The sequence below is a fragment of the Triturus cristatus genome, chromosome 9 (assembly GCF_964204655.1).
Source record: "Triturus cristatus chromosome 9, aTriCri1.1, whole genome shotgun sequence".
Taxonomy (NCBI): Eukaryota; Metazoa; Chordata; class Amphibia; order Caudata; family Salamandridae; genus Triturus; species Triturus cristatus.
The window spans coordinates 953,030,077-953,043,141 of NC_140592.1; the positions used below are offsets into that span (position 1 = coordinate 953,030,077).

General features: G+C 44.0%; 1 protein-coding gene across 4 annotated transcripts in view; it reads right to left on the minus strand.

Moving 5' to 3' along the window:
• The window catches only part of ZC3H14 (zinc finger CCCH-type containing 14), a 299,808-nt gene that overhangs the window by 230,262 nt on the left and 56,481 nt on the right, over positions 1-13,065 (minus strand). For all 4 annotated transcript variants that reach the window (XM_085626576.1, XM_085626575.1, XM_085626578.1 and 1 more), the window contains 2 exons: positions 5,914-6,028; positions 1,244-1,284 (listed from right to left, as the gene is read on the minus strand). In XM_085626576.1, coding sequence (XP_085482702.1) covers positions 1,244-1,284; positions 5,914-6,028 — 156 coding nt within the window. The remainder of the gene's footprint in view (positions 1-1,243; positions 1,285-5,913; positions 6,029-13,065) is intronic.

Below are 13,065 nucleotides of genomic sequence, written 5' to 3' on the forward strand. Positions count from 1 at the left end.
AATTGAATAACTTACCATTTTGGCTGACGCTGGATATAAACTAGTTTTTTTAACCAGCAACTTAAGCATGGTGGTCAATATCGACCACAGAATATAATTCCCCCATACACATTTTCAATAGAACATATACCAAAAGCAAGAGATTTATTTTTAAATCTTTGATGATGTTGGCTTTATTTTTAAATAGTTGCTGATCTTCGGCAACCTGAAATGGTTCACTCAACCTAGTATTACAAATTAGTTGCATGGGAAAGCAGCAGACAGGTTTATGGTTTTACTGTAGCAACCACCACACAGGAAAGTCAAAGCTCATGATGGGCCAACCTACCGCCCGGCCCCATGAATGCAGAACTAGTCCTTCGTGCAGGACTGCAGCATGAGCAGTTCTTGTTCAATGTGTGAGAGAGATTCGCCCTCCTGCTTGTCGACTGCATAATTTCTGCTTATGAAATGATCCTAAAGGTAATTTCTACAATGCCAAGAAGTGCGCTCTACTTCCCTATCTGTTCTCTGAACCTTCTTTTCTCCATTCTCTTTCTATTTTCAAGCTTATGTCACTTAGAACTGTAGAGTTCAATCCAAGTCTGTTTTGTGGACTGTTGCCACTTGGCATTAGTTGTTCACATAAAGGGGAGGCAGAGTACAAGTTGATTAAAGGCAGGAGTTCTAGAGAACAAATGATTGCCGTTCCAGGTGCAGAGGTTTTGCTAAACTAGAGAGCCTTTGGCAGTTCCTACTGTATTTTACTCTGTGTTTTCCCACTACAAGTTAATAAAATCACTGACTTACATCATTGACCATCTGCATGCTCTACATCAGTCATTAGATGTTTATGTACATTGACTCTCCATGCATTCAATCATGCATCCTCACAACCTATAATCACCCACTGTCTAATAAGTCCTTCTTTCTTTGTATTCTATATCAGCCCTACCTCAACATTAACTACTTTGGTACTTTTATGGCAATCCTAGTTGAATGACGCCACATGATTGCCTTACTCTTTTTGTTATGCAATGTACACTGCTTGGACTCAATTGGCTGGAGTTTATGCTATGTAAAATAAATAAATACATAAATGAGAGTTAAGAAAGAATGAGTAAGGATTGGGTTCTAAGTACAAATTAGACACGACTGGCTTTACAAAATCTTGTGCATGGTTCAAGAACATAAGAAAGCACCACATATGGATTTGCCGCTTTCCAACCAAGCAGGGTTATTATCCCTGCCATCTTCTACTCACCAGAAGTGGCTGATCGAAGTTTTTCAAGCACTCCATGAAGCCTAGAAAACAGAAAACAGAATACATTAATTCTCCCTCTTGTTATCCGCAATCAATGCACTGAGCGACCATAGAAACTGCGGATCAGAGTTCAAAAGATTTGCCTGGACAAATAATCTGTGCTGTTTTAATTACTTCCAAAATCAGCGCCCCAATAGGAGACAAACAGGGAAGTGCCTCTTTTCCCTCTGCAAGTGGCAGATAATCAGTGTGCAGATCACTCAAGAATGCAGTTGCATAGAATAGGCTTGAAAGCAGGAAGCAGTGCATAAGATCGGTGAGTCAGAGGGATGTCAAGTAGCTAGACTGAAGAACACAGCACCCTTTAAATGGTTTCAGGTGTCAGGGGTCACCTCATTACTCTGAAAACATTAAAAAGAAAAGGGATTTTTTTTAAATCAGCTGCCCAGGCATTAATATTCATATGCCCATGCATTGTACGAATAGTCGTGCACGTGTTTAGGGAATTAGAATGTGACAGGCACAAAGTGGACTAGTTTATTATGTAATCATCAACTTATGTATGCTGCATGTTTTCAGTTATTTGTGTAAGTTTATGACACTGTGTGCTGTTTTACTCTAATATGTGGTAAAGTACTCTGCTATACAGGCTGGTGTGACTTGTCCATATATGAATAAATATTACATTAAATACAACATGCAATTTCTGCCAGGCCAAATCTTCCCTCACAGATTATTTTTTTTAAAACAAAAAATCAAGACTTCAGAAAAGAGCTTCAGAATCTTTGTACAACTTCATGTAGGATTTTTGGCCATATCTGGGACAACACATATATGGCTGCATGTATCTCAAACAAAAAGCAAATATTTGCAGGCCCAATGAAAAAAACATTGGCAAAGCCACTAAATCTGGTGTAGGACATCAGCCTTATGGCTTTGTCAATGCGTGTTTTGTCTTGGCTTTGGTAAAACTATATTTTGTGGACCTGCCAAGCCTTCATCAATATAAAAAAATGTCTAAAATCAAAAATATATATAAAAAAAAAATAATCACACATTGCCAAAGTAATCCAGGTTAACTACTTTGTGTGTGTAGTCCATATGAAAGAACAGAATGCTGTCATTCACCTTGGTTAGTCAATGCCTAATATGAGCAATATGAACATGATCTACCCCACTGCTGTAGTGGGCAGAAGAAAAAGGTGAATGACAACGAATCAACTGATGAAGAGGGCTGGCTTAAATCCCCTTAAATTATACTAAATATATAATTTAAGTCAAAGCAAAATGTCTTCGCTAACATCAGATCTGAAAATATCTAGCTCCCAGCTCGGCTGCCGAGAAATATTAATGCAAGTATGAATTCTGGTTACTTTAGCCACAGGGCAGCTGCATAACATCAATAAACTTGAACTTGTTAAACAATGTAAAATTAAAACAAACATACAGTTGTGATTAAAAAGCAAAGGACAAGAAAGTAGCTCTTTATTCATCTAAAACCAGAGCCCACATAACCACAGAGCATCCAACTAGTTGTTGGGGCGAAACACTTGTAGTTTTCCATTTTAGTGTTTTTAACAATCGTACTAATCTACAAATTATTGTCAAATTAAAAATACCATTCTGTTTTCCTGGTGCCGTTCCAGCCTACCTAATTTGTTTACCATCAATGATTTTCTATAATCTCACACACTAATGGCACGTAGACATCACAAACCTTAAAGATGCAAGGTGGCCAACACCGAAAGTAATCCATTACAATCCTGTTGGGTGTCTGCTGTACAAAGTATTGCATTCTCTAAACTGTTTAAAAAAATCAATGCATCACACAGCTGTAGGGTGTGTACTCTCTTAATAACCCCACCTACAAATCAAGGTGTCACAATCGCAAACCTGCATGGTATGTCCTTTGACAGAAAAATATGTATTTGTTTGCCTTTAGACACTCATAGTGCTTCATCGAAATACATCTTTCTGTGATCTGCAGGTTTCTGTGTGGCGGGTTCTGGTCGGGATTGGTGTAAAATAAATTAGATGGGTTTAAGTAAAATCCCAGTGTCTTTCAATACTTATTCATTAGCATATAGCATGTAAGATAAAATGTGACAAATAAATCAAAAGGCCCTTTTCTGGGTAAAATACTTTGTATGTGTAAGGAAATGCCACATTTTCATGATCACCCCAAAGTTTTGGACTGATGCTGCTCTTATTCGACTCTGAAGGTGCACTGCGTCCTGCTAACCAGACCTCAGTGCCAGTGCTCTGACCCTTAAAAGATACATATGACCGATTGGTTCACCTACAATTGGCGTTACTTAACTCACTTGGAAGTCCCTAATATATGGCACTAGGGGTATCCAGGGCCTGTAAGGTAAACTGCCTCTTGTGGACTGCAGCACCTACTGTGCCACCACAAGTGAGACAAAGCAAAGTATGACTCCCAGCCCACTACTGCTGGCTGGCAGAGCAGTTTTTGACTGCTAACTCAACTTTGTTATTGAAAGTAATGGCAAAGCCCAAACCCTCCTTTTTAATATTCACAAGCCACCCACCCGTAAGGCAAGCCTATTGAGCCCGAAAGGCAGGGTGATAATATTAAAAAGTTGGACATGTGTTTTCTTAACTTTACAAACCCTGCACTGTCGTGTTTACTGTGGAAGGGCTAGTAGCCCCATTGGCAAGCACTGAGTTACATGCTGACAATTCAGCAGTTCTTACTTCTGAATGGGACTACTAAAGTTGTTATTTCATGGTATCAAATGAATCGTAAACTTTAACCCGACTTGAGTTTTTAATAAATGACAACTTTAGAAAGTTGCCACTTAGTTGTACATGTTTTCCAGTGACCGTTAATGGTTTTGGCCACAAGACAGCCTCCTGCCATCCTGGGAAGAGGTTTGAATGACTTTCAGGAAGTAACACAAAGGACATGCCGTTTAAACACCCTATTTGGCCGTTCCTGGAAAGAAGGCCAAATAGGGTGTGAGCCCAAAGGCAAAATTCAAAGGGGAAGCCGCAATAGAAACGTATATGGTGGACACCCACGAGAGGGGCTGCTCTTTTGTTATTGTAGAGGGTTGTCTTCGGTACAGAGAGGGTAAAACAGTTGCCAAACCAGTTTTCCATAGGCGTGTAACCCTTAGGTAGCCACATCTCTAGGATTGGCTACCGAGCTCCACACACTGAGGGTGGAGGGGTCTACCATACTGAGAGTGGACAGAATAGTGCTTTCTGGGACAGCTGGATGCCACACTTGACAGGAAGCTGTCCTCAGGCAGGAGGGAGTGTGGTAGCCCATGGACTGGTAGTCACTGCACCCCCCCCCCCCCCCCCACCAGCCCAAGGGAAATTTCAGGGCATTAAAGTGGCACCCCTGCCACCCAGACCTCAGATCACGGCTGCACTGGAGAAAGGACCAAAGAAAGACTGCTCTGCTGTTACCTGGACCCAGTGAAGAGAGGCTGCACCAAAGACTCGACTGAACCTGCTGAACCTTGGTCTAGCAAAGAGAGGATTGTGCCTGTGGTGCCCTGGTCGAAAAGCTATCCCCAAGCCCCAAACAGAAGTGGCCTCAAGAGTCTCTTGGCTGATTTCCTGTTACAGCTGTTACAGCTACAGGGCCACAAAAGCTTAAGAAGTCTGTCTTGTTGACTGACTGCCACTAACCGGTTGAAATGCAACCTGGGAGACCAAGTCTTAACCCTAAAAAGTTGCACCCAAGTATGCTGGACTAGGGAAAGTCATAAGAGTGCAGTTTGGTCACTCAAGACAAACACTATCCTCAGCTAAAGAGAACCGCTGGTTTTGCTGTAACCAGAGACCAGCAGACAAGTGACAACTGGTTTATGGTTAGGCTACAACGAGACGTTGAGGTACATCAACCCCTGTGGCAAAAGTCGCCTCACTGGGTTTGTGGAACTAGGGATGGCCCCAGGAGGATACCCTCCACCCCCCCTCCTTCCCCAGATCAGCATCCAAAGCATCCTTCCGCATTCTGGAATACTTGCATCAGGACCACTTCATTGATGTCTATATTTGGTTCGCCCACAGAGCCTGGACCTGGACTGGAGACTGCTTAGACTGCAGGGCAACTGTCCTGCCAAGTCTCATTGGTCCCTGGGACTTGGTCTTTGCTGGAGTAGGCGTCACAACTTTACAAATGTTTTCCAAGTAACCACTAACACAGTAGATGCCAATGCTTGTTTTTCATTTGAATAAAAATCAGTGATTTATTATTTGCTTAATAATTTATATTTTAGGTGGATTTCGTTTCTTTTGGTAGCCACAAATTCATAAAAATAATAGCTATTTTTATAAATTAATGTTGGAATTTCTTTGTGTTGCGTTTCTTCTTATTCAGCTGCTTTGGTAGTTCTAAATGATTTGCACTTGGTACTCACTGCTCCATGGCTCACTGCTCGAAACAACAGCTAGCCAGGTTTGAGCTAAGGTTTTGCAAACAAACCTGACTTGACCCAAGACAAGATTGTGAGTTTATTGCACGGTGCAGTAGTGCAGCCTCATCATATAATAAACCGCTTTCTTCACAATTTGCAATAACGAACAATTTCTACTGTGCAAAGCACACAATTACCCTTGTAGAAATTTGACTGACAAGTAAGACATTTCATGTGCGAAACATTTATACTTCAGTAATTCAATGACCGTACCAAACTGTAAATTTGATTGTACTGCTTCCTAGAAAGAGTGACAAATCATCTGTCATCTGCTCCTGGGTCTTCTTGTTGGCCACCATGACCATGATGTAATCAGGGAGTTCTTCGTCTGGGGATACAAAAAGAGGAGCTATTAAGGTGCACAATCACCAAACTACAGCACTAAGTTCACTAAATAGCTTGCTCATACTCTCCTAAATATATGAAAAAGAGAATAAAGCTCCAGTCTAGTTTACTTAAGCCAGTGACTCTCCTAAAGCAGTCAATTAAGTGACAAAAGGCCACAGAGAAGACCATTTTGAGTATGGCCCTCTACAAGCCACAGAAGTGTTCCATTATGCCAACTAAACAAAGATAATTTAATCAGTTTTGGACAGTTAACTCCAGTGGCATAAAGGACTATTTAGCAGAATAATCTGAAATCAAAATATTCTTGTTGTCTGAGGTCTTATAAGCACTGTAAAGGAAGCAATGAAGAAAAGAGTCTCTCACCAACACCATGGCAAACCGACAAGCTGTGTCTACAGTTATTACTGAGGATATCCATTATAAAGGTAGTAATGAATAACACCATGCTAGGTTCATTAACAAAACTCTTACATTGCAGATGATCTCCCCTTCAATGGCTTTGGGGGTGGGGTGGAATGAGATTAGCAGTGAGTGAGAGAGTAACTTCAGAGCTGAAGTCTAATAAAGACAACTGAGTGAAAGAGAATTACTGCCAAAGTTCTGCAGCAGAGTGAAATAAATCCTAGCAATCATAAAGGAAAGTTTCAATTTTATTAAAGACACGGAGGCGAGGATTGTGTTCTACTTTCTTTATTTCCTTTCCAGTAGCTTTCAATAAAATAACTCAAAAACTATCTTTCCCATGGTGCACAGGGAAAAGGTCAACACCAATCTACCAATGAACAGTCCAGGATGTCCACAAAGGCGGAAGCCCCCCGCATAGCTTCTTCTTTCTTGACTGCGACAGGATCTTCCACCATTGTCCATTATTCTGCTTTAGAACCATCGGAATCTGAATGAAGCTAGGACAAAAAGAATGAATCTGAACCCTCCTGTATTACGCAAGTTAAGGCAACAGACACACTGAAGCAAACATTCAGAAAAAGCCAGTCTGATAATACGTATACCATAACGGAGTAAACAGGGACTATGCAAATACCTCTACAAACATGCACAATTGCAATAAACCTTTACTTTGGAAAGAATAAACAAGCAATGCATCTACCATACAACTGTGGATACAGTGAAAAACCCTAATATTCTACAACGCTCCGGGCTGGGGACAACGATCTCAGGGACCTTCATCGGGAACAATCCCCACCTCCAGGTCCTTAATATGTCTGAAACTTTCCAACATGATTACTAGGAAATCGTCCATTAATGTCAGGACCGGAGGCGAGGATTGTGTTTGTTCAAAGCTTATCCATCACCAATTACGCCATCTCAACAATTGGCTTAAAATAGAACCTTTTGAACAAGGAGTTCGAAGACCAGTCTGCTGCATTGATAATGTCTTCCAGACGAGTCCCAAAGGAGAAAGCTTTATAAGCCATTGCTCCTCTAACAAAATGGGTGCCAAATTGCGAGACGTCAATGCCCGCTTCTTGCACGACCCAACAGATCCAACTAGCCATTGTTGGGAGGAGTGACTGCTTTGAAAGGTTTCCAGAGATATTTATAATTGACGCTCGCCCGGTGGACGGAGCTCCACCGTCATGCTCTCGTAAACCTTTACACATCGGACCAAACATAACTTGGGTGAACTATCAAAAGCAGGAAAAGACACCACTTTGGAATTGGACTTGGTACGCCAAGAGATATGGAAGGTGACCCCTTGCAAGGTAAAGACCCTTCCCGAAATATCCAGAGCCCGCATGTCAGACAATCTCCAACACAACACTAGGCACAAAAGCATGGCGAGTTTCGCCAACAATTCCTTACAGGACAAATGCTTATTTTGCTGCCAAGAACAGACGAGGCGTAAAACCTTGTTAACATCTCATAATGCTGAGTACCTAGGTTCTGGGGGGATAGTCAAAGAATCCCCCGCATTAGCTCACATACCAATAGGTGTTCTCCCACTGAGGCCCCTTGAACCGGGACATGCCCCGTAGAGATTGCTTCCCTTTAGGAGTTGATAGTACGATATACCAAACCCTGTGAAGCTAGAGAGGCCAAGATTTACAATAGCGACCACCTCACATTCCCCATGGGATCCTGTTAATTTCAAAGACACCATCCAAACCATCCGGCCCATGCAGATCAGTAACGTTAGTTTGTGCAGTCAGACCATGCTGCTGCCAGTAATCCCTCAGCTTCATGCAAAATGCCCTGGAGTCTCCAGCAATGCCGGAAATCAATGATGTGGAGTTGTCGCTCGTCTGCGGACCATTTTCCTCCAGTAAATGAGTCCCCACAGGGTCAGATTCTATTACGATGTCCGTGTTGGGAGACAAATATGGCTCGTCTGTTCCACATCTCCATGTGATCCTACCATCATCTCATCTCCCCCTCACCTTGTCTGTTACGGGTACCTGTTCCAAGAACTGCAGGCCTTGTCTGAGGTGGAAAGCATTGCAAGGCACTGTAGGGGAGAGGCCTCGGAAAAATTGCCTGTTTCGAGGATGACAGAAGGCCTACCACCCAGACTACCTACCATAATGAAGTAGTGGATCTTGCCAACATTCTTTTCAGCTCCTTGCAGATCTTCACAACTTTCTGAGAGGGGAGACTTAAAGTCTGTGCTACAGAGTCTATGACAAAGCCGAGGAACTTCATCTATTTGGACGGCACTAGAAGAGATTTCCATTTTTTGATCATGAACCCTAGACGTTGCAGAAGGTCGACCGTTGTCTTCAACTGCTCAATCAGGGGTGACGAGCATTGGTCCATAGAAAAATCGTCGAGATAGATGAGGCAAAAGCCCCTCGCCCACTAGGGGCTTGAGGACCTTGGTGAAACACCATGAAGCAGAGGATAGACCAAAATGCGGGGTTGTAAACTTGTAAACTTGGTTTCTCCATTTAAACAGCAGAAAACAGCGGTGTGGGGGAAAAATGGGGTTGTCGGAGATCGTGCAGAACATGTATACCCTCCATCTTGAAGTGGCGGTAAACCAACCACTGATTGAACTCCGTCAGGTTCATTACAGGACATTGACCACCATCCGCCTTGTCCACCCAAAAATGTTGCTGAGGAAACCTTGTGGGTGGAGGCAGGTATGGGATACGTTTTTTGCAGCAGGTCAGTCATCTCCCGATCTATTAAAAGGTGACCTGATCTTCTGCAAAAACCAGCGAGGATGGAACTCCTGGATCAGGGATTCGTAGAACTCTATATGAAAGCCCTTGATGGTCTGAAGGACCCACACATCTGAAGTGATTTGGCCCCAGTTGTGTTCAAACTGTGCCAAACGGCTTCGCACCTTTATTTGTGGAAAGGAGAAAATGTTGAGGCCTGGAACTTCACTCAGGAGGCATCTCTAGAACCGCGGCCACCTTGACCTCATCATGTCTGGAAGAACTCTCCTTGCTTAGAGAGAACTTGGGACTTCTTGAATTCTCTGCCACATTCCACCCCAACAAAAATTCTGAGCTGAATTATTTTCTTTATGGAGACCTGCACCTTATCTAAGGAGGTGAACGTGGCTACGAACCTGCTCATCTCCTTAATGAATGGCTCCACATGGAGCCCGCTCTGAGTCACCATGCCTGCCTTAGAGGAGGCCAGGTCCCCTAATTTGGGGCCAACCTTCAAGAGGAGGGAGAGACACCTCTTGGTTGGAGAATGCGATCCGTGTTCCCCAAAAAAGACGTCAGCATGCTGCGCCCAATCTGAAATTCTCTCTGGGAAAATGGGGTTGCTCCAAAATGTTATAATAGGACAAGAGATGTCTACTAATTTGTCCTGGCAAGACTTCCAGGATCTATCAATTATTATTATTATTATTATTATTAGTGGCATTTGTAGAGCGCGCGGCTACCTCCAACGGAGGTGTCCCGGCGCTAGCAGCAGAGCATGACAGAAAAACGCAAAAGTGACAGGAGGGTCTAGGCCAGATCAAACAACCATGTTTTCAGGTTTTTCCTGAAGACACGTTCTGAAGGGGATTTACGCAGATGTTCCGGCATAGAGTTCCATAGCATGGTTGTTCTTACCGAGAACGACCTGCCGCCCATCCTAGATTTCTTGAAATGGGGGATTACCAGTAATTCCTGGTAATTCGAGCGAAGGGTTCTGCCTTGATGGTATTTCTGCAGTCTTTTTTTGAGATATATAGGGCCTGAGTTTTGAGAAGCTCTGAAGGCCAAGGTTAAAGCCTTGAATTCGATGCGTCTCTTTACCGGTAGCCAATGAAGGCTCCGGAGGTGTGGTGAGATGTGATGGCGGAATGGAACATTCCTAATCAGTCTTGCTGCTGCGTTTTGTATAATCTGCAGCTTTCTAACAAGGTACTCAGGAAGGCCCAGATACAAACTGTTCGCATAGTCAAGTTGTGAGATGACCAGAGCATGTACAACGGACTTTCTGCAGCTGATCGGTATAAGCTTCAGGAATCTTCTCAGGGTTTTTAGCTTCCAAAAACAGCTGGCAGAGACCTGGCTAATCTGGGTTTTTCCTGACAAAGAGGCATCGAATTTGAATCCCAGATTCCTTACCGAGGTTGCTGGGACCGGAGGAGGGTTTAGCGCTGCGGGCCACCAAAGTTTTGGGCTGGGGGGGGGAAGGTTGGTTGAAAAAGAGCACCTCAGTTTTGTCTGTATTAAGCTTCATACAGTTATCATTCATCCAAGAGGCAACTTTCTGAAGACAGCTTCTGAAATTCGTAAATGCAGCCTCGGAGTGTTCCCTAAAGGAGAACACAAGCTGCGTGTCGTCCGCATAAGAGATGACTTTCACCCCCAGATGTTCGATTATAGGGGCTAAAGGGGCAAGATATATATTAAAGAGGGAGGGACTCAAGGCTGAGCCCTGAGGCACTCCAGATGTCAAAGGGGTGGAAGAGGATACATAGGGGTGCAAAAGCACTTTTTGGGAGCGCCCCTCCAAGAAGGAGCGGAACCATCTCAGGGTGGTACCCATCACTCCAAGCGCGGCAAGTCTATCTAGAAGGATCTGGTGCGACACCGTGTCGAATGCTGCGGATAAGTCCAGCAGCACCAACATCGCACAGTTCCCTTGGTCCATCGTCTCCCTGATTGTTTCAGCCACTTCAAGTAAGGCCGTCTCTGTGCTGTAGCCTGTCCTAAAGCCCGACTGTGAGTCGCGGAGGAGTTTATGTGACTCCAGGAATGCAGCCAACTGTGTTTGAACTTCCTTCTCTAGTATTTTAGCAGGGACAGGAAGGAGTGAGATGGGCCTGAAGTTTTTTAAGTCTGCTGGGTCAGCGTCCTCTTTCTTCAGAATTGGCTGGACGAACGCTGTTTTCCAGTTAGTGGGATAAATACCTCCTTTCAAGGAGGAATTCCAAATATGGTTAAGTACCGGATTCAACCATGGAGCTAGGATTTTAAAAAACTTAGGAGGACAGGGGTCGGCTGGAGAGCCAGACTTAACTTTAGAAAGTTCAGCCAGGGAGATGTCTGGGCTGAAAGGGTGAAATTCACTCCAGATCTCCGCGGGGAGAGTGGTAGGCAAGATCTCAGCCGGAGGCCAAGGAGTGGTTATTTTAGGGAAAGCTGCGTAAATGGTCTGAATTTTTGTTTGGAAGAAGGTGGCCAGATCCTCACATAAGTGCAGAGAGGGGGCGAACAAACTTTTCAGGACTTGTGGTTTTACAAAATCTTTCACGATTTTAAAAACTTCTTTAGAGGAATTATCCGATGCCATAATTAGATCTGCGAAATAGTCCTTCAGTGCTTTTGCTTTAGTTTATGGAACCTTTTTTGAGCCATTCTGTAGGTTTCTTTTGCCACTGCCTCATACTTTTTCCGCCAGAGCCGTTCAAGCCTCTTGCACAGGCTTTTCTCCCGCTGAAGTTCTAACGAGAACCAGGGGGCTGTGGGCTTTTTCCTAGCAGGTTTTGTGATATTAATGGGGGCTACTTTGTCAAGAGCCGCCGTGAACCAAGCATCAAAGACCGAGATGTCTTGATCGGGTTGACCTGTTAGAGGCGGGAGTGTATTTTGAAGTTCGAGACCCATGGGCTCGGGGAGAACCTTCCTCCAGTTTCTTCTAGCCTCAGGCTCTAAACTGGACCCACTGGGCATCATCTGGCCAGTTAATGTAAAAGGGACCAGAAAATGGTCAGTCCAAGGCAAAGGGAGAGGGTCCTTTACACTGAGGGAGAGGTCATTTGAGAAAATCAGGTCAAGTGTATGACCTGCAACATGCGTGGCGGAGGGGACCCTCTGAGTCAAGTTGAGGCCTAGGAGAGTGTCTGTAAGGGTTACAGCCGAAGGGCAATTAGAGTTGTCCATATGAACATTGAAGTCTCCAAGGACAAAAAAATTGGTGTATTTTAAGGAGAGAACAGCAATAGTATCAAACAACTCCTGCCAGTGCGAGGGAGTAGCGTCAGGGGGCCGGTATACAAGTAAGCCCGCATATGAAAGAGTAGAGGTGACTCTGATACAAAAAGACATGGCCTCGATAGGGCCTGCCAACTTGATGATTTTTGATGAAATTTCCCATTTCTTCCTGAGAATCACCGCTAGTCCCCCCCCACGTTTGGAGTTTGGCCGATTAGCTATTGCCATCCTATAGCCCTCCGGTATTGCCAGGCAAAGATCAGGATTGGAGCTATCTTGTAGCCAAGTTTCCGTCAGAAACATAATGTCCCAAGAATTCGTTTTTAAGTTGAGCCATATGTCATCTCTGTGTTTAGGTAAAGATCTACAGTTGATCATACAAGCCTGTAATATCTCAGGTGATTGAACGAAAGCTATAGAGGATGCTGCCCCCATCCTACCACAACTCTTGACCCCATTGCTGGATAGCTTCTCCAAGCGGAAGGGACAGGAATCACAACAATCCTTTGATTGTTCAAAATTCCTCCCCCACCCTGAGACATCCATGCAGGAGGGCGTCGGACAGCCTTTTTGAGCGAAGCTGAGGAGTTCATTACGTAGCCAGATGATTCTTGGAGCACCTCTCCAGCAGCGTGGCCGGCGCTAGTCGCTGAACGAGCGCGGATGG